A 27,321-nucleotide genomic window follows, 5' to 3' on the forward strand; every position below is an offset into this window, starting at 1 on the left:
GCAAGGGTCGGTGTTAGGTCCACTGCTGTTTGTCATCTTTATAAATGACCTGGATGAGGGCGTAGAAGGATGGGTTAGTAAATTTGCAGACGACACTAAGGTTGGTGGAGTTGTGGATAGTGACAAAGGATGCTGTAGGTTGCAGAGAGACATAGATAAGCTGCAGAGCTGGGCTGAGAGGTGGCAAATGGAGTTTAATGTAGACGAGTGAGAGGTGATGCACTTTGGTAGGAGTAACCGGAAGGCAAAGAACAGGGCTAATGGTAAGATTCTTAGCAGTATAGATGAGCAGAGAGATCTCGGTGTCCATATACACAGATCCTTGAAAGTTGCCACCCAGGTTGCCAGGGCTGTTAAGAAGGCATACAGTGTTTTAACTTTTATTAATAGAGGGATCGAGTTCCGGAACCAAGAGGTTATGCTGAAGCTGTACAAAACTCTGGTGCAGCCACACTTGGAGTATTGTGTACAGTTCTGGTCACCGCATTATAAGAAGGATGTGGAAGCTTTGGAAAGGGTGCAGAGGAGATTTACTAGGATGTTGCCTGGTATGGAGGGAAGGTCTTACGAGGAAAGGCTGAGGGACTTGAAGCTGTTTTCATTAGAGAGAAGAAGATTGAGAGGTGACTTAATTGAAACATATAAAATAATCAGAGGGTTGGATAGGGTGGATAGGGAGAGCCTTTTTCCTAGGATGGTGACGGCGAGCACGAGGGGGCATAGCTTTAAATTGAGGGGTGAAAGATATAGGACAGATGTCAGAGGTAGTTTCTTTACTCAGAGAGTAGTAAGGGAACGGAACACTTTGCCTGCAACGGTAGTAGATTTGCCAACTTTAGGTACATTTAAGTCGTCATTGGACAAGCATATGGACGTACATTGAATAGTGTAGGTTAGATGGGCTTGAGATTGGTATGACAGGTCGGCACAACGTTGAGGGCCAAAGGGCCTGTACTGTGTTGTAATGTTCTATGTTCTGGGATCACAACACTAGCCTGCACCCGAAACAGTTCAAGATTTGCCACTGTGTCATTACAGTTTATCCCCCGCTGCCTTTAGTTCCTCGCCATGCCACCTCAATCCTCTCTCGCAGCCCAATGAAATTAACTGCTGATTTTACTGTACGTTGTTCCTAATTCTTCTGTTACTAATCTAAACCATCAAGGCAATGACCACTTTTAGCCACGTGCTGCCCACAAAGAGAGGGAGGCACAACAGGAACTGCTTCAGAATCTCTGCCCTAGTTATTTCGTTGAGAATCTGACTGGAATAATGATCAAGCTAGGGCAGAACACTATGGTCAAACACTGCATGCCTTCCCAACACCCAGAGTGTGCAATTCCCTTGTTCTTTCCTGATGCTCCACAATTATCTACATTTCAAAACCCAGCTGCATACTTTCCAATTTTCCTTGTCTCCTCCTACTCCTTAGGCTTCTGGATTTCTTGTACTATGGCTCATAGCCTTTTAATTACCCGTCAATTAAAATCACACCTGCTTCCTTGCGCGTCGTTCCTCCTCATTCTGTTGGGTGATCCGTTCTCGCTCCAGCCTCTGCCGATTAGCTTCTTCCAAAGCTTTTGCTTCTGCTTCTTCTCTCTGAAACACAGACTCAGTGATCACCTCTCAGCACAATACAGATCAGTACAGCATCAGACTGTTACAATCTCTCAACCAACTTCTCTGATTTTAGTATCATTTAAATTTACATCTAATCATCAAATGATTTTTAAAAATGGTCTTTTAAACAAAGTGCTTGACAGGTTAAAAAGACACTTGGTAAAATACATCTGTTCTGTCGAGATGAATTCTCCATAGTACATCCATTGACTTCAGAAGCACATAATAGTCCACAATTGTGAACTATTCTGTAGCAGTTATTCCAGACAGGGCCAATCTGACAATCAGGGAATGTGGTATAGCCATCAGTAACGATAACTGCAGATCGATTAAAACTTGTTGCTCTGTTTTGCTTTGATTTATTTATTGCCACGTGTTCCTAAGAAGAATGAAAAACTTTGTGAGCGGTATAGGCAGATCAGTGAACAAGGTCATACAGATCATAGGATGAAAAAGAAACTTAGAGACATACAGGTTACATTGCACGGCGCATGCAGTAGGTAAGATCAGCACCATTTGAAGTTAGACAGTCCATTCATGGCACAGAAGCTGCTGCTCCTGAACCTGCTGGAGAGAGTATTCAAGCTTCTGTACCTTCAGCCTGACAGAAGAGGTCATAGCAGAGCATTACTGGGCTGCGATGGGATGACTTTGGCAGCCTGTGGCAGCGAGCCATATAAATGGAGTCCACTGGTGGAAGGTTGGCTTCAGTGATGGCTGAGGTTGTGCACACCACCTTCTGCAGTTTCTTATAGTCCCGGGCAAAGCAGTTGCCCTACCAGGGCATTGTGCAGCTGGGCAGTATACTTTCAATGGTGCATCTGTAGAAGTTGGTGGCAGACCTTATGGACATGTCAAATTTCCCAACCCACCTGAGGAACAGGTGGCATTGTTGTGCGTTCTTGGCCAACACATCGACATAGGAAGTCCAGGACAGGTTATCAGTCATCGTCACTGAGGAACTTGACACCGTCCACCCTCTCAACCTCAGTTCTGTTGATGTAGTTGGGAGCATGTTCTCCTTCTTTCTCTCTGAAGTTGATGATTAGTCCTTTCGTTTTGCCGATGTCGAGGCAGATGTTGTTACCATCACGCCATGTCACCAAGGCCTTTATCTTCTTTGTGTTCTGATTCATCATTGTTGATAGCTGTTGTACCACAGTGGTGGTGTCAGAAAAATTGTAGATGGCGTTCATTTGGACTTTAGCAACACAGTCGTGGTGTTCAGGGAGTACAGTAGGGGGTCAAGGATGCATTCTTTGGGGTTTAGTGTTGAGTGTTATTGTGGAGGTGGTGAGCTGATTGCGGTCTATGGGTCAGAAAGCTGAGGATCCAGTTACAGGGGGCAGAGCCAAGACCAAAGTCATGGAGTTTTGAGATGTGTCAGCAGGGGATATGGTGTTGAGGGTGGAGCTGTAGTTGATGAAAAAAGAAGAGCCTGATCTAGCTGTCCTTGTGATCCAGAAGTTCCAGAGATGAGTGCAGGACTACGGAAATGGCATCCTCTGTGGACCTGTTATGTCGGGAGGCAAATTGTAGGGTATCGAGACAAGCCGGGAGACCGTAGGGGGATGTGGGCCATGGCCATCCTCTCAAAGTACTTCATGATTATTGAGGTCAGAGCCATAGTCTAACACTGAAATAAACCATGAAGGCCAGACTGCCCTAATTTCAATGTTTTAACCCAGGAAACATTCAACTAGTTAACAGGAGGAGCCAAAGCACCTGTGCACCAGACATTGCTGGAACTCCACCATCATCTCATTCACAGGAATGAACTGAGTATTACCTGAAATCTACTGATCTCAATTTGTAATTTTGGTTCACTTGGGTGTAATCACCATTTTGAGAAATTCTGCCTTAATCATCTCAGGCTGTAGACTAATGCTTATTCTAGTCACGATCCAGGATGCTGTAAGGAAAATCACTCGTGATGTGTGATCTGATACTGCGCCATGTTTTTAAATTCATTTATGGGAAGTGAGCATCACTGGATGAGCCAGACTTTCTTGCCTATACCTAGTTGCTCTTGAGAAGATGGTGGTGAGCTGCTTTCTTGAAGCGCTGCAGTTCACGTGTTGTAGGTTAACCCATGTCCGTAGGAAGGGAATTACAGGATTTTGACCCAGCAACAGAGAAGGAACAGTGATTACTTCCACATCAGGATGGCGAGTGGCTTGGACGGGAGCTTAAAGGGGGTGGTATTCCATTGTATCTGCTGCCCTCGTCCTTCTGGACGGATGTGCTTGTGTGTTTGGAAGGTGTTGTCTAAGGAGCTTTGGTGAATTTCTGCAGTGCATCTTGTAGATAGTACATGCTGCTGATACTGAGCATCAGTGGTAGACAGAGCAGATGCTTGTGGATGTGGCATTAATCAAGCGGCTGCTTTGTCCTGGATGGTGTCAAGCTTCTTGAGTGTTGTTGGGGCCACACCCATCCAGGCAAGTGGGGAGTATTCCTTCTCACTCCTGACTTGTGCCTTGTGGATGGTGGACAGGCTTTAGGGAATCAGTTGCTGCAGTATTCCTAGCCTCCGACCTGCTCTTGTAGCCACTGTTTGTGTTGAGTTTCTGGTCAAGGATGTTGATCGTGGGGAATTGGATGGAAAATTTCAACATGGTACTCAGTTACAAGTGGTGTACCACAAGGGTCTGTTCAGGGTCCTCTTCTATTTGTGATTTTTGTAAATGATTTAGATGTAGAAGTGGAAGGGTGGATTAGTAAGCTCGCAGACGATACAAAGGTGGGTCGAGTTGTAGATAAAACAGTCCGCTGCACTAAGTTACAAAGGGACATTGATAAGATGCAGAGCTGGGTTGAGAAATGGCAGATGCAGTTTAACCCTAAAAAGTGTGAGGTGATTCATTTTGGAAGGACAAATTTGAAAGCAGGATACAGGGTTAAGGGAAAGATTCTTGGCAGTGTGGAAGTAGAGGGATCCTGGGGTTCATGTTCACAGTTCCCTGAAAGCTGCCACCCAGGCAGATAGAGTTGTTAAGAAAGCATATGGTGTGTTAGCTTTCATTAATAGAGAGATTGAATTCAAGAGCCTTGAAGTTATGCTCCAGCTATACAAAAGCCTGTTCAGCCATATCTGGAGTACTGTGTCTAGTTCTGGTCACCTCATTGCAAAAAAGATGTGGAAGCGTTGGAAAAGGTGCAGAGGAGATTTACCAGGATGATGCCTGGCATGGAGGGTAGGTCTTTTGAGGAAAGGTTGAGAGTCCAAGGGCTTTTCTCTTTAGAATGATGAAGGATGAGAGATGACTTGATAGAGGTGTACAAAGTGATCAGAGGTATAGAGTAGACAGCCAGAGACTTTTTCCTAGGGTGGAAGCAGCTATTATAAGGGGACATAGTTTTAAAGTGAAAGGAGGTGGATTTAAGGGAGACATCAGAAGTAAGTTCTTTACTCAGAGAGTGATAGAGGCATGGAATGCATTGCCAGGGAGGGTAGTGAAGTCATTAGGGTCATGTAAGCAGCTGTTAGATAGGCATATGGATGACAGTATAAGATAGGGGTGGAGGTCAGACATACCTTAGGATTAGGGTAAAAGTTCAGCACAACATTGTGGGCTGAAGGGCCTGTACTGTTCTATGTTCTGTGTGCTTGGTGAACACCTGCCATATGCACTGATGTAAAATAATCTCAGTTTAAAAAGATAAATAAAAGGCAAGCATTTCCCCTTCCTCCAGGCAAGCAAAGGAAATACAACCAACTGTCAGGCCATTGAACTCGTCATTGTCTGCAGGAATAGTGCCAGACGACTGGAGGATAGCAAATGTGGCTCCCCTGTTCCAGAAGGGGAGTAGAGACAACCCTGGTAATTATAGACCAGTGAGCCGTACCTCAGTTGTTGGTCAAGTGTTGGAAAAGGTTATAAGAGATAGGATTTACAATCATCTAGAAAAGAATAATTTGATTAGGGATAGTTAGCACGGTTTTGTGAAGGGTAGGTCGTGCCTCACAAACCTTATTGAGTTCTTTGAGGTGGTGACAAACAGGTAGACGAGAGTAAACCGGTTGATGTGGTGTATATGGATTTCAGCAACGCGTTCGATAAGGTTCCCCGTAATAGGCTATTGTACAAAATGCGGAGGAATGGAATTGTGGGAGATATAGCAGTTTGGAACGGAAATTGGCTTGCTGAAAGAAGAGAGAGGGTGGTAGTTGATGGGAAATGTTCATCCTGGAGACCAGTTACTAGTGGTGTACCGCAAGGGTCGGTGTTGGGTCCACTGCTGTTTGTCATCTTTATAAATGACCTGGATGAGGGCATAGAAGGATGGGTTAGTAAATTTGCAGACGACACTAAGGTCGGTGAAGTTGTGGATAGTGACGAAGGATGCTGTAGGTTGCAGAGAGACATAGATAAGCTGCAGAGCTGGGCTGAGAGGTGGCAAATGGAGTTTAATGCAGACAAGTGTGAGGTGATGCACTTTGGTAGGAGTAACCGGAAGGCAAAGAACAGGGCTAATGGTAAGATTCTTAGCAGTATAGATGAGCAGAGAGATCTCGGTGTCCATGTACACAGATCCTTGAAAGTTGCCACCCAGGTTGACAGGGCTGTTAAGAAGGCATACAGTGTTTTAGCTTTTATTAATAGAGGGATTGAGTTCCGGAACCAAGAGATTATGCTGCAGCTGCACAAAACTCTGGTGCGGCTGCACTTGGAGTATTGTGTACAGTTCTGGTCACCGCATTATAAGAAGGATGTGGAAGCTTTGGAAAGGGTGCAGAGGAGATTTACTAGGATGTTGCCTGGTATGGAGGGAAGGTCTTACGAGGAAAGGCTGAGGGACTTGAGGCTGTTTTCATTAGAGACAAGGTGGTTGAGAGGTGACTTAATTGAAACATACAAAATAATGAGAGGGTTAGATAGGGTGGATAGGGAGAGCCTTTTTCCTAGGATGGTGACGGCGAGCACGAGGGGGCATAGCTTTAAATTGAGGGGTCAAAGATATAGGACAGATGTCAGAGGTAGTTTCTTTACTCAGAGAGTAGTAAGGGAATGGAACGCTTTGCCTGCAACGGTAGTAGACTCGCCAACTTTACTAACATTTAAGTCGTCATTGGATAAGCATATGGACGTACATGGAATAGTGTAGGTTAGATGGGCTTGAGTTTGGTATGACAGGTCGGCACAACATCAAGGGCCGAAGGGCCTGTACTGTGCTGTAATGTTCTATGTTCTATGAACAAATGTCCTCAGTGTGGCCCTATTTACAAAAATATTATGCTGTTTCTGGGAAACAGCAGCATGTTGTGCTGTGTATTGTGCAATATAACATCTGCACTGTTTAAAACAGCAGATCAGTATAGAAAACATGAGAATCTGTTCGTTTTTCAATAAACTGATCGAAAACATAACTGCTTGTTGGAAGGAATGGAAAATGATTCTCGGTAAAAATTATAATGTCACAGCAGGGTGACAACCTACTGTAGTAATATTATTCTTGAATTAAAAAGGACAGGCAGAGTCACTTTCAAAAGAATCCTGTACATTGACAGTAATGTTGCAACTGAAACTCAGCGCTATCGTAATAATCAGAGTACAAAGCGAAGAGAGTTTTGACGTACAGTGTTTTGTCAGTTCTTCAAGCTTTAATAAGACGTTTGAGAACATACCCACACGAAGCTAAAATTATGTGAACTCTGACCTGGAGCTGCAGATCCAATAGACGCTCTCTCTCCTCTTCCTCTCTACAAATCCTTTCCTCTTCAGCTTTTCTTTGATTTTCCTCTTCTGTCAGTTTTCTCTCCTCTTCTTGCAGAAGGGCTTCTGTTTCCCTGCGGGCCCTCTCTTCAGCTTCTCTCTTCTTTAGCTCTTCTTTCCTGCACCTTTTAAAAAAAAAGCACAATATTCTCTTTGGTGAGTTTTAAACACCATGATTCCACCAAATACAGATTGGAGCTCAAAAATCATTCTCTCTCACAATTCAAAGGATCTTGGAAAATACAGCATCCATACATTCATCCCATCACCCTGTGACAATGTTAGCTCTTCAAGTACACTTGCAACCTTTCAAATACCCTTTAAAGTTATTTTCAAAAGGAATCTTAATAGCCATTTTAGGTAAATGAGGTAGATTTAACAAAGGGTATCAGTGTCTAAGATCCCTGACATAACAGTGACCATAACATGGTAAAATTTAGCTCGAAGGGGAGAAACTTGGCTCAGAAATAACTGCATTTAACTACAGGTAATTACAAATGAACGAAGGCAAAATAAGCTGGACTGGACTAGGAAAAGGGTTTAGCGGCAAAGACAGCTTAAGAAACAGCAGACGTTTAAGAAAATAGCTCGTGGATCAAAGCAAAGATCTGTTTCAGTGAAGGAAAAGGAAATAACATGGTTAACCAGGCAAGTTAAGGATAGTATCAAATTAAAAGAAAACAAAAACAAATGTGGAAAAGACTAGCCGTAAGCCAGGAAATTGGGAAAGTTGTAAAAACCAACAAGAGATGGTCAAAATAACAACAGAGGTGGATATAAATGTTGAGGGTAAATTTGCAAGTACAGTCACGTAGTACAGAAACAAACCCTTCAGTCTGACTTGTCCACGCTGACTAAATATCACGATGGACAGCAGGAGACATTAAATGTATAGAATGAAAGACAGGACCTAAAGTGAACATACACCCTTTAGAGAATAGGCTGGGCAAGTAATAATGGGGAACCAGGAAGTGGCAAGGGAGTTGAATAAACACACTGTATCAGTTTTCACAGAAGAAGAAATTAACAGCATTCCACAATTACTAAATAGTCAAAGGTGTAAAAGGAGAGGAAATAAATGCAATGAATAAAATAGAGAAGTTTAGGGAAAATAATGGGGCTAAAGGCCGATACATTCACTGGACCTGAGGGGACACCACCTAGCATATTAAAAGGAAGGAAGGAAGGACGTAACTACAGAGATAGTGGTTAAACTGGTAGTAATTTTCCAGGCATTCTCAGTCGCTGGACAAGTCAGAAGATTGGAAACTGCTAATGTCACACCTTTACTTAGAAAGGGAAGGAAACAATAGGCCAATGAGTTTAACATCTGGTATTATCAAGAAAATGTTAGTCTATTATAAAGGATGTAATAGTAGAGAGTATTTAGAAAAGTATAACATGATCAAACAGTGTCAGCAGGGTTTCATGAACGGGATATCATGCTTAGCAAATTTATTAGAACTCTGAGGTAGCAGCGAGCAGGACAGATAAAGGGGATTTTCAGAAGGCGTTTGAAAGGGTACCATACATACGGCCACACAATAAGGTAAGAGTACATGGTAGTGGAGATACTACATAAGCATGGATAAGGGATTGGCTAACAAATAGAAGACAAAAGGTTGGGATAAAGGAGGCATTTTCAGGATGCAGCGCTGCAAAGTTCAGAGCTAAGGATAATTTACAATATACAGTGACTTGGATGTGGAAAGTAAATGCATTATAGCTAATTGTGAGGAAGATACAAAAATAGGTGGGGAGAAAGCAAGTGATGAGGATGACACAGAATCTTAACAGATAGAATACATTGTGGAAATGTGAGATTATGCACTTTAACAGGAAGAATAAAGAAGCTTAATATCATTTAAACAGAGAAAGAATTCAGAAAACTACCCTCGTCCATCAATCTCAAAAAGCTAGCATCCAAGTCTAGCTGGTAATTAGGCAAAGCAAAAGCAATGTTGGCTTTTATTTAAATGCGAATGGAGTATTAATGTAGGGTGATTTTGTTATAACTATACAAGGCACTATTCAGACCACAGCTGGAATACTGTAAACTGCTTTGAGCCCCTTATTTAGGGGAAGATATACTGGCATTAGAAGCAGTCCAGAGAAGGTTCACAATGTTGCTATAAGGAACGGAGGGTTCGTTTCTGCCTTGTGAGGAGAGGTTGAGTAGGTTGGGCCTGTGCTCATTGGAGTTTAGAAGAATGAGAGGTGACCTTATTGAAAGATGGTACATTTTTAATGAGACTTCACAGGGTAGATGCAAAAAGGTCATTTCCCCTTGTGGGACAACCCAGGGCCAGAAGACATCATTTCAGAAAAAGGGGTCACACATTTTGTCATAAGACAGAGGTGTGGAGAAATTTTCTTCTCTCAGAGGGTAGTGAATCGGTGGAATTCTTTACAAGAGAGCTGGGTCATTAAATATTTAAGGTTGAGACAGATTTTTCATCAGCAAGAGGATTGAGGGTTATGGGGAGAAAGCAGGAAAGCGAAGTTGAGGATGATCAGATGAAGCATGTTATCTTGAATGACATGGACTCCATGGGCTGAATGGAGGCTTAGCACGCATTTAACACTTTAAACAAGCCGCATAAAAAAGGTTTTCTACAAAAATCTCCATTGCCATGAAAGATATATAGTTTGGGAATAGGATTTCACCAGAGGCAGTTGGATATGGGTCAGTTCTGTGAAGGCAGCTTTCTAAAAACAGTCAGAATATTATTTGGAACAGTGACCCATGTGCATCAATCCCAACAAATTAGGTAGGTGACTATAGTCAAGTGTCTCACAGGAATGTATACTTTGTGTTTACAATAGATAGTGTAAATATATCAAAACCATTTGTTTGACTTCAGAATAAACTGTTGAAGGTCAGAGTGCAGACGGACCAAGAACTTGGTTTAGGAAAATGTTTTAGTTTTCTTGTAGCAAAACAATCAAACGTTTCATTCAGGGTAGTTTGTGATACAGCCGAGCCTGCAGATTTGGATCAAAATCTTCGGGTTGTTAGAATTGAAAAAGGTCTAGGCCATCAGAACAGGATCAGGACAGTGGACTTGGAAAAGAAATCACACAATTGTCTTTCTAGTCCAAGGAAAAGAAACTGGAGGACTCAAGTTAAAAACTCAATTGATGTAGGAGCAAAGTTGCCCCAGAATGGAGTATCTGTAAAAGGTGATTGTCAGGGAACAACCTTAAACTTTGTTTTGCTGTTTCTGTCAAGGTCTTTTTAACTGTGGCATATATACAGCTTCATTTTTCATTTTTTCTGTAATAAACTCAGCTCTACTATGAAAAGAATACCTGCAGCTTCACGTGAATGTGTTCCAGAGAGTGACCACCACAGCAACCAACTGCGAACTTAAACTTATAGTCTATCAAGGCAAGTTTCATTCTGGGACCTAACAGTGTTACTATCAGCTGGAATCATGATTCATTCATAATGAATCATCCTTTTACTAATCTCATTCCCAATCGTTCTGTGGAATTCAATATGATGGCAAATCACTGAACTCTCTAGGTATACAAATCTAAATGTAAATTATGGAAACACTTCTAGTTTGCTGACTGCATGCTTGAATCTGAAACACAGGGTATGCTGTTACAAGACAGTTGCACTTTGATAGCAATATTTTTGGCACTGAATCATACACCCCATTCACCTCTCAGCTTCTTGTAACTGAAGTCTCTCCTGCTCCTCACGCTCCTTCTGTTCACGAGCCAGACGCCGGTTCTCAGCTAAGATTCTAGCTGCTTCCTCAGCAGATGTGGTCCCTGCAATAGCAAGATAAAATATCAGTGAGTGAACAGTTTATAGCAAGTGAAGTCTAGGTAGTCAGCAATTTTTGTTCTTTGCACAGGTACACAGTCATACAACATCTGTGAAGTTTGCTCACAAATGCTTTTGTTAAGTGAACCTGCATATGCAAGGCCTGCTCCCACCAAACTACCCCACCATTAATTTAAAAAGTACCATGAATCGAAATGAAGAAACTAACAAGCTGCAAACAAAGAAAATGGATCACTGACAGCAGCAAGCACTGAGGATGTTTAACGCATTTTTCACAGTGAACGATTGAAATTCTTCAATTCAAGGTAAGGCCTGCTTCATTGTTATTGTTTTAAACTTTAGGCATTCTACAAATTAGAAAATGTGACTTTGCTACAGTAAAATTCAGAAGTGAAAGATGTCAAGACCAGTGTTTTTGTATTTTTTCTGTAGATCTGACAGTAGAATGAAACCAAAAAAAAGTGCTGTTTTAAAAACCAAGGATTACTGTGCACCTGAAAGCTCACTGAGTTACAATTTATGCACTGTTTACACAGCTGCTTGTGAACCAGGAATTGGAGTGTACATTGTAGACAAGCTGGATTCGAGGAGTGTCATACAGAGAGAGATTTGGTTGGCAATTAATAGTTGATTGATAACTAGTCACTGTCCATGGACCAATGACAAATGCTTTCTGCCTGCCAACAACCAAATGACTAGTTTGCGGGTAATTGCACAGCTTGGGGCCATGAATGAGAGAGAGAAGGTATTCAGACTAGCACCAGGAGCTTTCTCAGAAAACCAATCTTGCTTTCCTTCAATAGATGCTGTAAGCTGTGACTATTAATTCACAAATCAGAGAACTTTCATAAGTGAACCAGCCACCCTGTGCCTCTAGCAAACCAGTGAAAACATCGGAGAAGGATGGCTAAGAAGCACTTCACTTCTTTCAGTGTCACCGGGTCAAAATCCTGGAATTCCCTCTCTTACACTGCAAATGAAGGACTGCAGCAGTTCAAGAAGGCAGTTCACCACTATCTTCCCAAGGGCAACTAGAGGTGGACAATAAATACTGGCCAGCCAACAATGCCAATGTCCCATGAATAAATATACATGAATAAAATGCAGTGCTTTGAGCACAAGAATCATCTCAGCAACCCCTGTGAAAATGAACCATTGAATTGTTTTCAGTGATCCCTGTCTACAGCTTGTGCTTTTTAACCTGTCAACGCCCGTGTTTGTGTCAGGAAGAATTTAAGGGATTCTGGTTTTAATTTGTAGAGTTACATGCTGATGGTTCATAATGGTTTACTTGTAGGGGCACACCAATTTTTGTTAAATACAGAAACTTGGCCCATACTTTCCGTCAACCTGAATATAAAAGTCTAGTAAATTAGAGAACCTTCACATATTATGAAAAATCCTTAACTTCTGTGATGACTCTTGGGAAAGTGGGGCTTGGTTTCCAGCATGCTACTCCAGTGAGTCATGATAAGGGGGTTAATTTTACACAGTGCAAGCTTGAGTACAAACATCCTGACGTGCATGCTTTCAAAATTCAAATACCATTTATACCAACCTCAATAAAAATAGCAAGACTATTTGGAATGCTGTGTAGTCTCATTTTACATTATTGGAAAACTGCTATACTTCATAACCTTATGCATTTCTAAGAATAAAGACTTCAGTTCTGTGTGCATTCATTCAGTTTGTAAATACTTGAATTGACTTTGCAATTTCGAATTGCTGTTAAGGGAGAGTTTCTACGTGAGATCGGGATAGAATAAAAGTCTCCCTTCAGCTGGTTGCCAGAGAAGTGAGCTGAGAATTCCTCAGATAAGTTCTGTGTGCCCATAAATTAGGCATTGAAATTTCTAATCCCACAAAGACAGTTAGAATGGCAATTGGAATAACTTTGCTACTTTCCTCAGTTTAGGACTGAAGCTTAACACAGGAGCAGTGGATTAGATAGTAAGTTTTACGCACTGAATGTTGATCACCGTGGAAAGATTATTTTACTCCACGGGTACCAAATGTCTTTAAACCAGCAAGCACAACAAGAAAAAGATTTCAATTTTGAACAAGGAGGGTACAGGAAAAGTATGAAAGATTTTACTACATATGATCTGTTGTTATGATCTGCTTCAATCTTATAAATGAGATGTGATCTGAAATGCTCTGCTTGAAAGGATGATGATGAAAGTAGACTCAACAGCAAGGATGTGAATGCTCCAGGATAAAAAGCCGTGAAATTTAGTTGCAGTGAGTCAGGGAAATTGGGACAAGATTCTCAGACAATCCCAGCCTCTGAAGTAAAAATGAAAATCAGGGATTTATAACTTACTGCCATCAGTGATACAGTTGTAACCATGGCTCTTATCTTGGAAGAGCATAGAACAGTACAGCACAGTACAGGATCTTCAGCTCACGAAGTTGTGCCAAACTTTTACCCTAAACCTAAAAGTATATCTAAACTCCTCCCCTAACTTATGCTGACATCCATATGCCTAACTATTGGCTGCTTAAATGCCCCTCATGAGGCTGGCTCCACTACCCTCTCCGGCAATGCATTCCACGCCCCTACCACTCTCTGAGTAAAGAACCTACCTGAGACGTCTCCCCTATATCTACCTCCTTTCTCTTTAAAACTATGCCCCCTCGTAATAGCTACCTCCACCCTAGGAAAGAGCCTCTGGCTGTCTACTCTATCTATACCTCTGATCATTTTGTACACCTCTATCAAGTCACCCCTCATCCTTAGTCGTTCTAAAGAGAAAAGCCCAAGCTCTCTCAACCTTTCCTCGTAAAACCTTCCCTCCATTCCAGGCAATATCATGGTAAATCTCCTCTGCACCTTTTCTAACGCTTCCACATTTTTCCTGTAATGAGGCGACCAGAACTGGACACAATACTCCAGATGTGGCCGAACCAGGCTTTTGTATGGCTAGAGCATAACTTCATGGCTCTTGAACTCAATCCCTCTATTAATGAAAGCTAACACACCATATGCCTTCTTAACAACTCTATCCATCTGGCTGGCAGCTTTCAGGGAACTGTGAACACGAACCCCAAGATCCCTCTGCTCCTCTACACTGCCAAGAATCTTTCCGTTAACCCTGTATCCTGCTTTCAAGTTTGTCCTTCCAAAGTGAATCACCTCACACTTTTCAGGATTAAACTCCATCTGCCACTTCTCAGCCCAGCTCTGCAACCTATCAATGTTGCATTGTAACCTAGAACAGCCCTTCACACTGTCCACAATTCGACTCAGCTTCGTATCATCTGCGAACTTACTATCCCACCCTACCACTCCTCCATCTAAATCATTTTCAAAAATCACAAACAGAAGAGGAGCCAGAACAGACCCTTGTGGTACACCACTCGTAACTGACCACCATGTTGAATATTTTCCATCCACTACCACCCTGTGTCTAAGGGTCAGCCAATTCTGAATCCAATCTGCCACATTTCCCCCGAACACATACCTCCTCACTTTCTGCATGAGCCTACCATGGGGAACCATATCAAACACAAGAAACTCTCGAGCCACATTTTCTGACAGAAACTGGTGTGACACTGCTCATTATTCCAGTGTTCAATGACGTCTGTTTTAGGATGGAATAGAAGGATACTAATTTTTCACTAATCTTTGCCAAATGGTATATTTTTTCTTCCTATTCCAGACTGTGATTAGCTTCCCTAAATCAACCATGTTTGGTTCATGGCCTCCCTAGAATCCTTCTTCCTCACTGGGATGTATCCTTGTTGTGGGTCATGAAGTTTTTTAAAAAAATGTTTGCCTTGTTCAATCACTTTCTCTACTAAACATCTTGCCCAGTCTGCTCTAGTCAACTCTACCATCACTCCCATGTAATTACACTTACTTCTGTAGAATAATATTGGTTTCCATTCTCAAACTGCATGCTAAATTCTACCAAGTTATGGTCACTATTTCCATAGCAGATCTTTTACTGAAATCATTTACTAAATCTGCCTCATTGTAATACTGGTTAAAACTCTAACCCTGTTACAAACTCCCTCCATTCTGTCAAACAGACTAGCAGCCCAAAAAAAAATGGTGTTCTGGGTGGAGGGAAAACTGTTCAGTGGCCCTGCCCAGAGGTCCTGAGATGATCTCTTCGGCTTGCCTTCGACTTGTTTCTCAATCTCTTTTCTAGATCCATTCATTTGCTTGCAAGAGGCACAGAGCAAATAGGTCACAAAATTATAGTCTCCGGCTTTTTTGGCTAAAACCAACAGTTTTCAGCAATCGGTGAGGGAAAAATAAACTGGCTTCCCTCAAGGTTTCTGTTATGGTCACTTGTTCCAGTATCACCAGGTTGTGTCAACCTTTGCTTAATAATTGCTCGTGTGAAACACCTTGGGATACTTTACAAATTGAGGGTGCTATATATATATATTCGAGTTACAGTTGTACAGGGCTTTGGTTCGGCCACATTTGGAGTACTGCATACAGTTCTGGTCGTCACATTCCAAAAGGAAGTGGATGCTTTGGAGGGGGTGCAGAGGAGGTTCACCAGGGTGTTGCCTGGTATGGAGTTTGCTAGCTATGAAGAGAGGTTGAGTAGGTTAGGATTATGTACATTAGAAAGACAGAGGTTGAGGGGGGGGACCTGATTGAGGTCTACAAAATCGTGAGAGGTATAGACAGGATGGAGAGCAAGAAGCTTTTTCCCAGAACGGAGGACTCTATTACTAGGGGTCACGAGTTCAAAGTGAGAGGGGAAGTTTAAGGGAGATATGCGTGGAAAGATCTTTACACAGAGGATAGTGGGTGCCTGGAACGCGTTGCCAGCGGAGGTGGTAGAGATGGGCACAATAGCTTCATTTAAGATGTATCTAGACAGATACATGAATGGGCAGGGAGCAGAGGGATACAGAACCTTGGAAAACAGGTGATAGGTTTAGATAGAGGATCTGGATTGGCGCAGGCTTGGAGGGCCGAAGGGCCTGTTCCAGTGCTGAATTTTTTTGATTTTTGTTATTTAAATGCAGGCAGCGGTTACAGATCGGGTATTCTCCATTGGGTAATCCACGGGGCCCTCACCAGTAACTTTTATCTACAAACTTCTTACTTCTTGTGATCATGTCGTACCTGGTTTCTGATCAGTTTCTTTGGTTTTGTTTGATAACTTCGCTGAGGACTCTTTTTCCGACATGTGCCTAATTTCGTACTCCGGACCCCCAACCTCCGGTTTGGACTTTGGTTTTCCTTCCTTCTCAATTTTCTTTTTGGTCACAGCCACACCACAGGAAGCAACCGGCAGTCGGTGGACAGGTAGAGGCTTTTGGGCAGATGGAGGAGATGCAGGATGCTGCTTGAATCTGCTGGGAGGGGGACAATCGTTTGGTATTTGATATAATATTCAAATAAAAACAGATTTGTTACAATCTGACGGCTACACTGAGCAGAGAACCCTGTTATTATTTAAAACAATTACAATTCAATATCAAAAAACAAAAACTCAACTAAATATTTTGAGGTAAACTTTTTAAAAATTCATTAATGGGACAAGGACATCACTGGTTAGGCAGCATTTATTGCCCATCCCGAATTGCCCAGAGGGCTGTTAAGAGTCAACCACATTGCTGTGGGTCTGGAGTCACATGTAGGCCAGACCAGGTAAGGATGGCAGTTTCCTTCCCTAAAGGATATATGAGTGAGCCAGATGTGTTTTTTTCTTACAATCAGCAATGGATTCATGGTCATCATTAGATTCACAACGCCAGATATTTTATTGAATTCAAATTCCACCATCTGCCATGAGGATTCGAACCTGGGTTCCCAAAACATTATCTGGGTCTCTGGATTAACAGTCCAGTTAAAATACCACTAGGCCGTTACTTCCACTTGTAAGAAGTTCTATCCCAGTAGAACCAAATACCAGCATCTCACTATAAAGTCGATTTGGATCATCTTTCCTTAAAGAGCTGGGCTGAGAAATGGCAGACGGAGTTCAACCTGGATAAATGCACAGTGATGCATTTTGGAAGGTCGAACTTAAATGCTGAATATAGGATTAAAGGCAGGATTCTCGGCAGTGTGGAGGAATGGTGGGATCTTGGTGTTCAAGTGCATAGCTCCCTCAAAGTTGCCACCCAAGTGGATAAGGTTGTTAAGAAAGCATATGGTGTTTTGGCTTTCATTAACAGGGGGACTGAGTTTCAGAGCAGCGAGGTTATGCTGCAGCTCTACAAAACCCTGGTGAGACCACACTTGGAATATTGTGTCCAGTTCTGGTTGCCCTATTATAGGAAAGATGTGGAGGCTTTGGAGAGGGTGCAAAGGAGGTTTACCAGGATGCTGCCTGGACTGGAGGGCTTGTCTTATGAGGAGAGGTTGACTGAGTTTGGACTTTTCTCTCTGCAGAGAAGGAGGAAGAGAGGTGATCTGATCGAGGTGTACAAGGTAATGAGAGGCATGGATAGAGTCGATAGCCTGAGACTTTTCCCCAGGGCAGGATTGACTGCCACGAGGGGTCATAGTTTTAAGGTGTTAGGAGGAAGGTACAGAGGAGACGTCAGAGGGAAGTTCTTCACCCAGAGAGTTGTGAGCGCATGGAATAGTTTACCAGTGGTAGTCGTGGAAGCGGAGTCATTAGTGACATTTAAGCGATTGCTGGACATGCACATGGACAGCAGTGAATTGAGGGGAATGTAGGTTAAGTTATTTTATTTTTGGATTAGGATTATTCCACGGCACAACATCATGGGCCGAAGGGCCTGTACTGTGCTGTACTTTTCTATGTTCTATGTTCTAAAATGAAAAAAGCCAGGAAACATTCACAGACAGTAGGAACTGCTGATGCTGGAGAATCTGAGAAAACAAGGTGTAGAGCTGGATGAACACAGCAGGCCAAGCAGAGGAACAGGAAAGCTGACGTTTTGGGCCTTGGCCCTTCTTCAGAAATGGGGGAGGGGAAGGACAAGGAGACTCTGAAATAAATAGAGAGAGGGGGAGGCAATGATAGAAATTGGGTAGAGGAGCAGATAGGTGGAGACAAGACGGACAGGTCAAGGAGGTGGGGATGAGACTAGTAGGTAGGAAGTGGTGGTGGGGTTTGTTCAGTGAGGGAGGAGGAGAGAATAGGTGGGAGAAAAGGCAGGCAGGTCAAGGAAGTGGGGTCAAGACGGGCAGGTCCCCACCCCTGACCTTATCCCCTGCCTCCTTGATCTGTCCATCTTCCCTCCCACCTACCTGCCCCTCCATCTCCACTGACCAACCCCCATCCCAACTCCTTACCCACATTCATCTTTACAGGCTCCATCCTGCCTCCTTGACGTGTCCATCTTCTCTCCACCTATCTGGTCCTCTATCCACCTTCTATCCGCCTCCCCCTCCCCCTATTTATTTCAGAGTCCCCTTCTCCTCCCCCATTTTTGAAGAAGGGTCCAGACCCAAAACATTAGCTTTCCTCCTCTTCTGATGCTGCCTGGCCTGCTGTGTTCATCCAGCTCTACACCTTGTTATCTATAGGAAACATTCAGAGTTGGATTAGGATGATTCAGTCCAACCTCTGCTGATTTCAGTCACTGTAAAGGAGATGTTGTTGCAGAGTTAAACACAAACCTCCCTCAACTTTTGGTACTGAATGGCAGCTGAGTATTAGGTAATGGCCAATATTTAACACTAAATCTAAAAGCGAGTGCCTGAGGGCAACCTATGCCCAATAACTTCTATGGCTCACCACTATGCAAGTCACCACTTGTACATTTCATTTACTAAACCAACTGAGTTTCAGTAAAAGCAGTACACTAGGGAGCAAAGAAACTTGATTAGATAAACCCCAGGGATTAAACAACTTGTTAACCTGCTTTAAAAATCGGAGTTGAGAAACACATCTTCTAGTAAAACTGGCAAAAGCTCTGATGATCAGAGACTTTGGTCAAACCAACATCTTCAAGAAAGATGAGAACAGAGTGGGGGAAAATGTGGGAATGATGGACACGGTGTGAGAGAGTTACAGAGAAGAGTACAACAGATGACTCTAGAAGGGGAAATAAAAACAGAGCATCACATACCAGGTTCCCGCTGTGATTTCCACACAGAGTCAGAGATGTACAGCACAAAAAGAAACTCTTCAGTGCAACTCATCCACACTGACCAGATATTCTACATTAATCTAACCCCTTTTGTCAGAATCTGGCCCATATCCCCTAAACCCTTCCTCTTCATATACCCATCCGGATGCCTTTTAAATGTTTTAATTATACCAGCTTCCACCAATCCCTCTGGCATCTCATTCCATACATGCACCGCCCTCTGCACGAAAAAGTTGTCCCGTAGGTCCCTTTTATATCTTTCCGTTCTCACCTTAACCTATGCCCTAAAATTTTGGACTCTCCTAGCCTGGGTAAAAGACCTTGTCTATTTACACTATCCATGCCCTCATGAAATTATAAACTTCATAAGGTTACCTTCAGTTTTCGTGCTCCAGGGAAAATAGATCCAGCCTATTTAGTCTCTCCCTATAGTTCAAACCCTCCAACCCTGGCAACATGCTTCTAAATCTTTTCTAAACCATTTCAAGTTTCATAACATCTTTCCTGTAGCAGGGAGGCCAGAACTGAGTACAGTATTCCAAAAGTGTCCTAACCAATGTTCTGTACAGGTGTAACATGACCCTCCCAACACCTTTAACCAATTAGGGTGAACACTTGAAGAATGCTGCATACTTCTGCTTGTGATGCAGCATTTTTGCAAAGAATCTATCAGGTTTGTATAAATCCAAAAGAGACTCCTTCTACAAATACTACAGCTGAAGACAGTACCAGGAGGCTATTCAGCCTCTCCTAGCTTGTTCCACTGTCTAATTTGATCATTACTGATGGATACTTCTTCCATAGCTCTCCCAGGGTAAGCATCGGTTACTACATTCATGGTTTTAGAAAATTATTTAGAAATATCTATCACATTACTTGATTGTTGAAGGTGATGTTGATCTCTTGGTCAGTGAATTCGAGGGTGATGGGGGCCTCCGAGCCCCCGAGTTTGAGGGTGATGGGGGCCTCCGAGCCCCTGAGTTTGAAGGTGATGGGGGCCTCCGAGCCCCTGAGTTCGAGGGTGATGGGGGCCTCCGAGCCCCTGAGTTCGAGGGTGATGGGGGCCTCTGAGCCCCTGAGCCCGACGGTGATGGGGGCCTCTTTGCTAAAATCGGTGAGGGGGAGCGTCTACGGCTTGATGAAGCAGGAGATGAAGGACATTTTGCCTTGACTGGTTTCTGTTTAAACAAATCAAATATGCCCACCATCACTACATTAAATGGCTTATCAGTGCCCTTCCCTACAACCCCAGGAGTTCATCTCAGTGAAACAACATTTCATGACTACAATATCAAATTTACCATTCAATTATACATTCCATTCATTTGGTGTTTAACCATCTACCACCACTCTTCATTATATATTGCTGCAGTCAGGATTATATGGGCATTTACATTAGTAGATACTATTCCATTTCACATCATATCATCATTTCCCATCAGTCCAGCTGTGACTGGCTATTACTTGTACAGTTCAGGTGCAGTTTGGGTTTTCTGACTTAGATAATATACTTTGCCTCGAGTATGATTTCCATCACTTGCCATCTCAATGTTTCTGGACAGAATGGTCAGAATTAGAAGCTCTTAACCACTTAATTGGAGAACGCTTACTCAGCCTCAGTCCAGTCTCTGACTGTAGGTGAAGAGAAGGTAAAACTGCTCGCACAATAGACATATAGTTGCAAGCAGACCCCCAGCTGGATGTGCACCCATCTGCACAATCGCACAGATTTACAGTGGGATTTACATCAGTTACTCCTTTGTGAGTTTTCTGCAACCAATGACATGCACACTCTCCAAATCATTATTAGTACAGGTTTGACCCCATCCCAGGTCCTAAGAAGACTTTCTACATCAAGCAGACATTCACCTGCACATCTGCCAATGTGGTATACTGCATCTGCTGTACCCGGTGCGGCGTTCTCTACATCGGGGAAACCAAGCGGAGGCTTGGGGACCGCTTTGCAGAACACTACGCTCGGTTCGCAGTAAACAACAGCACCTCCCGGTCGCGAACCATTTCAACTCCCCCTCCCATTCCTTAGATGACACATCCATCCTGGGCCTCCTGCAGTGCCACAACGATGCCACCTGAAGGTTGCAGGAACAGCAACTCATATTCCGCTTGGGAACCCTGCAGCCCAATGGTATCAATGTGGACTTCACCAGCTTCAAAATCTCCCCTCCCCCCACTGCATCCCAAAACCAGCCCAGCCTGTACCCGCCTCCCTAACCTGTTCTTCCTCTCACTATCCCCTCCTCCCACCTCAAGCCGCACCTCCAATTCCTACCTACTAACCTCATCCCGGCCCCTTGATTCGTCAGTCCTCCCCAGACTGACCTATCCTCTCCCCACCTCCCCACCTACACTCACCTCTACTGGCTCCATCCCCACCTCTGACTTGTCTGTCTCCTCTATCCATCTTCGATCCGCCTGGGTAACAGAAATCTACAATGTCAGACCCCACTCATTCATTCATTCAAGCAATGCCTCTTTGTCTTATGCTTCCACTGAGACTGCTTACAATGCTGTTTTTATCTGGGTATCATTGATACACACAGATATTGTTCCATAGAGTTTTTGTTCCATCTGAGTCATTAGCAAATATGGTCAATAGCTGAGGTCCAGTTTGACGACTCAAGGGTCTGTTCACTCGCCTTTCTCTGTTTTCTGTCACTCAGCCAGCAATTTATCTTCATTTCCAAGGCTTGAACTTTAGTCATCAGTCTCTCACGAAGGAATTTATTAAATGCCTTCTGGAGGTCTATTTAATCAACATAGACATTCCTCTGATCACTACTTTAATCACCACTTTTACCATTCAATCATTTCATACTTTACAGTATTGATTGTGAGTTTCTAAACTTTTAAATTCCAGTCTGAAGTAGTTAACTAAATTAAACTCTGCAACTTCCACTAAGATTTTAACTTGAATCTTGGAATCATTCATCAAGGTCCCTGGATTGCTATTTCGATCACAAGTTCATTAAGTTACTGCACTCAATGACACAATTTTCTAGATAGAAAGGTATTTACTGGGTCAAAATCCTCCCTACCAGCACAATGGGTATCATTACAGCACATGGAATGCAGCAGATCAAGAAGGAAGTTCACCACCACCTTCTCAAGGGCAACTAGGGATGAGTAATAAATGCTGGTGCAGCCAGTGATGTCAACATCTCGTGGCTGAATTTATAAAAAACACAGCCTGTATGAGATGTCAGTTGTGGCTCAATGGCAGCAATTTCTGCTCTGATTCACAAGGTGATAGGTTCAAATTTTACTCTCTATTCCAGGCTGATACTTCAGAACAGAACACGAGTGAGTGCTGTATTATCGGAAGAGTCTTCTTTGTGGTGAAACATTAAACCAGGCCCCATCTACCATCCTAATTGGGGTTTAAAAAACCCTTGGCCAAGATAGCCAATGAACAATAACAGCACACTAGAGATTCAATGTAAACATGGGCACAACAGACAGATAGTCAAGTAAAGGATTTCCAAACAAATGCAACAGAAGTCGCCTCCTTCCACTAACCTGAGAGGCTTCGACTGATGTAGTGTCTTTGGCAGAGGCTTCAGGCACTGTGTTCTGTCGGTCAGTGCTGCGGCTACGCAGAGGCTTGTTTGGGGGGTTGACGGGGGAGTTGATGGGTCTAGCTGAAGCTGAACGAGGACAGAGATGAGACTCTACAAGGTTAGAATTTGAAATAGGAAAGCAAGAAAAGTGCAAAGCAAGAAAATAAAGAGAGAGAAAGAGAAATGGTGCATGTTAGGACCACGAATGAATAGCACAGTGCAGACCGCCACACTTGATTAATGGACACCATCACCATGCTATGGTTAGTAATTAAGGTGAAGAAACATCAAGTAAAAATGGAATTAATAGAATTGACTTTCAACTGCCAAAAAGATTTGTGCCATCTATATACAGCAAGTTAAATAAGCACTGAACCACAGGACAATACTATAATTGAGCGAGAAACGTGAACATAGCAGTGATTTCACAACACATGGACAGTTATTGAAGCTACTAGCTGAGCTCATGCACCCGGTGTGCCGCTCCTATTTGTTTCCCTTTAAATGCAATCTTCCGTACAGTGACACATAGTCCTTTGTGGATATCTGGACTTCAAACATCATTCCCCATCCCAAAAATGGAACACATTTTGTAAGAAGTTAAATGATTAAAAATACAAAGAGCAATGGGAAAAGCACTGGGTTCCATGCAGCAGACATAGTGATGCTCCAGTCAGGCTGAGCATTCAGCTGCCAGGTGCAATGATTATATAAAACTCCATAGCAAAACACAGGACTTACAAAATATGCTGTAGACGGTAAAAAGCAGCAAAATGGAGAGATTTCAGATCAATGAAAACTACATAAGGAGCTGAACGTCAAATGAAAATTTGCAACAACTTGTTAGAACATTAGAATAAACTGTTATTTGAAAGGACTCCAATTTTCAACAAAAAAATGCATCTTTTTCAGATTTTCACCAATTCCCCAACAGTTAAAACACATTTTCCTATCTACCTAGATGAGAGCTTGGGACAGTCTAGGCAAAATAAAGCAACTTTTCCGAATGTTTAGTTATACTGAATAGTTCAAAAGTCTTTTCAAATTGGCTAAATGGCAACGAATGATTTAACACAGATACAAAAGCTAGAAATATGAACTGAAAGCAGAAAATCCAGGTACTCAGTAGATCAGGGAGCACACATAGTGGGAGAAACAAAGTTAATGTGTCAGGTTGATAAGCTTGTGCCAGACTTTCATTCTGATGACAAGGTTACAGACCTGAGACAATAACTTAACTCCTCTCAAAGTTCCTGCCCAACTTGCTGAACATTCTTGCATTATCAGTTGTTAATTTTCATACTGATATCTACATTCACGTGATTAATAGCAACCAAAACACTCAGACCTACACATGAATTTGAGTAAAACCTGTAAATTTGAAAGGAGCAATTCACAATATTCTCATCTTAGTTCCTGTTACTCTATTGCAGATAAATGTTGAGAAATAGGTGCAGAGATATACTGACGGGGAACCAGGAAAGAGTGACAAAGTTACACAGCAGCCTGATGTTTGTGTTTCTGATTGACCTGTACAACAAAAACATCAATTATCACATCAAATGTCAGGCTCTTGAATAAAGAAAGCCTGAGATTCTGGTGGCAAAAGTCATTTCAACATAATACTGAAGTTATAATTCAGAAAATGCATAAAAAGGTTAGAACAATTGAATTAGATTAACCAGAACTCTTTCTGATCTGAAAAGACAGAAAAAAAGGGAAAAGAGGGCAGTAAAAGTGATTAGATTAGAGATGCAGCAAAACGCTGTTTGAAAATTGGAGATTGAAGTAGTCTTTTGACTGGTACATCTAGCAGAGATGGGGAATTAAGCAACCTCTGGGCTGGTCAGTTATTCCAGAGTTTGAGCTGATGTCATGCTTACTCAAGACATGCTGGAATCAAACAACTCAGAACGTTCAAACTCTGAGTCTGTACCAACTTACAAAAGCCTGAAATACAATGCTAAAATACAATTCAAAAACATGGTGCTGTTTCTCATCTTCTATCTTTCATACAGATTGCATATAAACCTCATCTAAAAGAAACAAAAAGACCACAAATACTGGAAATCTGAAACTAAAACAGAATGCAGGAAATACACAGCATGTCAATCAGGATCTGTAACAGGGAGCAACATGATTAACATTCTGAAGCCGGATAAACACAAGACATTACAAATAACTATTACAGATATTGTAATCCTGGGATATGATGTGTCTTTTTGGGATGTCTCTCTAAATCTAACTTTCAATAATCTCGATATTATTATCTGTGCTATGTTCGATGTAATACTTTTTTAAAAAACTTAATTCGTGGATGAGGACATCACTGGCTAGACCAATATTTATTGCCTATCACTAACTGCCCAGAGGGCAGTTTAACAGTCAACCACATTGCTATGGATCTGGAGTCACATGTAGTCCAGACTAGGTAAGGACAGCAGTTTCGTTCTCTAAAAGTTCATTAGTGAATCAGATGGGTTTTACCAACAATTGACAACGGATTCATGGTCATCATTAGAGGCTCAATTCCAGATACTTGAACAAAAAAGACTGAATTCAAATTTCACCACCTTGCTTGGTGAGATTGGAAGGACATTCTCCAGGATGTTATTTCGGTCTCTGGATTAATATTCTGACAATAATACCATGAGGCCATTGCCTCCCCTGATGATCTTTTAAACTATTAAAATCTGAGGAATGACAAACTATTGGACAGAGAAATCACATTTAATTAAAATTATTAGTTGTTTGAAGTAATAACTAGTGTGGATGTACTGCAAAGCCCCAGACCCCACCCCTCTCCCCTGCCAGCCCCTATCCTGCTGACTCCCAGCCCCTCACCACACTTTCCATTAGCCCCATCCCTCACTTAGAGGAGAAGTGAGGGGGGGGGGGGGGGGGGGGGCCCTCAGAGTTTCCTATATCTCCCCAACAAGTTGCTGAGCCCAACGCGGGATCTTCTTTGCCTCCGGGCTTTATTAGGCCTGGTAAGCAAGTTGAGAATGATCAACATAGAAGCATAAAAGATAGGAGTGGGAAGAGGTCATTCAGCCCTTTGAGCCTGCTCCAGATTCATCCCAATCATGGCTGATCGTCCAACTCAGTAAGCTAATCCTACTTTCTCCCTATAACCTTTGATCCCATTTGCCCCAAGTGTTACATGTAGCCACTTCTTGAATACATTCACTAATTAAGCTCACTTTCCCCATTTGCCATTAGGAATGAGCTGATGGCCTAGTCAGCGAGAGCTTGTAGGTCCTGGAATTGGATAAATATACTTTGCCACGTTAGCAGAGAGCAGCCAAGACCGTGTGTAACCACAAGGTCGGTGCACAGGCAAAGCGTTTAATGCAATTACCCTCAATAAATATTTGGCTTTTAGAAAAGGTTGTCTTTAGTGAAGAGAATTACCTGCAGAACTTTGCCCAGCTTCTGATATAGCAGCAGCACTCTTGCTCCTAGCTAAAGAGGACTGTGTGGGGGTTAGCAGACGGCTGATTATGTTACTCTCCAGGGGACTGTTCTGGGAACGCCGAGCTGAGGGACAGGAATAAATCAAAAAGGGAGTCAACATGGTTTTGAGTGAGGAGGAAGGGGATGTGGGTTGTGAACAGGAAGGGAGTAGGGTTAAAACAAATTATGACAAGAACGTGTTAGGTTAGCGAAATGCTTATGGAAAAGAAAACCAGGCAAGGGTTAAAAACTAGAACATAAACTTCACCATGCCAACCAATTGATAACTGGGAGCAAATAACATTCAAATCGTGGTAAAAACAAAGGCATGGTGCACCCCCAAAAATCCACTCCTGGCCATTAATAAATAAACAGAAGTCTGCCAACTTCGAAACTAGCAAGGTGCATTTAAACAGGATACTGGTAAACTGAGGTGTAATTAACACGTCAGCATGAGCAAACCAATGGCCCTCTGCTTTTGGGCACAATAACTTGTTTGTTTGCAGGTGGACGCATGCGGTAACAGCTTACAATGAATACCATTCTGTCACAGTCTATTCTGATTCAACAGTGTAATGTAGCCAGAGGATAGCAGCAGCTCTGTACACCCGCGCCTGTATTAACAAACTAGGAAAGTTACATTAGAGAGACACAGCTATGTAAGCCTTAAAAACAGAAAATATTGAGGGGTTTAGGTCATCCTTCTGTTTAGAAAGTTCTGTTAGTGAATTCGAGGGTTAATGTTAGATGAACACAATTAGCAAGCAGGCTTCACAATTGAAACAACTTTTAAACTGAAAGCAGTTAATCACAAACAGGGCGCAGCAGGTTTAAAAATTCGCACAGGTGAAGCTAGGGGCTAGACAGATCAGACTATCAACGCAGGTATTTGATACTGTCACCACAAATAATTCGTAAAAATTAAATGCTTGGAGCTTGTTTGCCAATGGGAAGAAATGAATACAATCAAATCAGCAAGACGTTCTGTGCTTCAACTGGTGCGATTTTGAGACCCAGCACAATACAAATCAAAATGGAAATATTAATATGGGATCAAGTCAAATACATTCAATATTCATTGAATATTTATATCATGTTACAGAGGAAC

At 42.5% G+C, this 27,321-nt stretch overlaps 1 protein-coding gene across 7 annotated transcripts in view; it reads right to left on the reverse strand.

The window, feature by feature from the left end:
• map7d3 (MAP7 domain containing 3) overlaps positions 1-27,321 on the reverse strand; it is a 112,817-nt gene that overhangs the window by 21,276 nt on the left and 64,220 nt on the right. For 3 of the 7 annotated variants that reach the window (XM_059651312.1, XM_059651313.1, XM_059651309.1), the window contains 7 exons: positions 26,172-26,297; positions 22,717-22,868; positions 20,056-20,357; positions 16,232-16,464; positions 11,009-11,120; positions 7,282-7,462; positions 1,495-1,599 (listed from right to left, as the gene is read on the reverse strand). In XM_059651312.1, the coding sequence (XP_059507295.1) occupies positions 1,495-1,599; positions 7,282-7,462; positions 11,009-11,120; positions 16,232-16,464; positions 20,056-20,357; positions 22,717-22,868; positions 26,172-26,297 (1,211 nt within the window). The remainder of the gene's footprint in view (positions 1-1,494; positions 1,600-7,281; positions 7,463-11,008; positions 11,121-16,231; positions 16,465-20,055; positions 20,358-22,716; positions 22,869-26,171; positions 26,298-27,321) is intronic. The other 4 variants (XM_059651315.1, XM_059651314.1, XM_059651311.1 and 1 more) reach the window with 3 other exon arrangements.

This window comes from Stegostoma tigrinum, chromosome 15, assembly GCF_030684315.1.
Source record: "Stegostoma tigrinum isolate sSteTig4 chromosome 15, sSteTig4.hap1, whole genome shotgun sequence".
In the NCBI taxonomy this organism is placed as follows: Eukaryota; Metazoa; Chordata; class Chondrichthyes; order Orectolobiformes; family Stegostomatidae; genus Stegostoma; species Stegostoma tigrinum.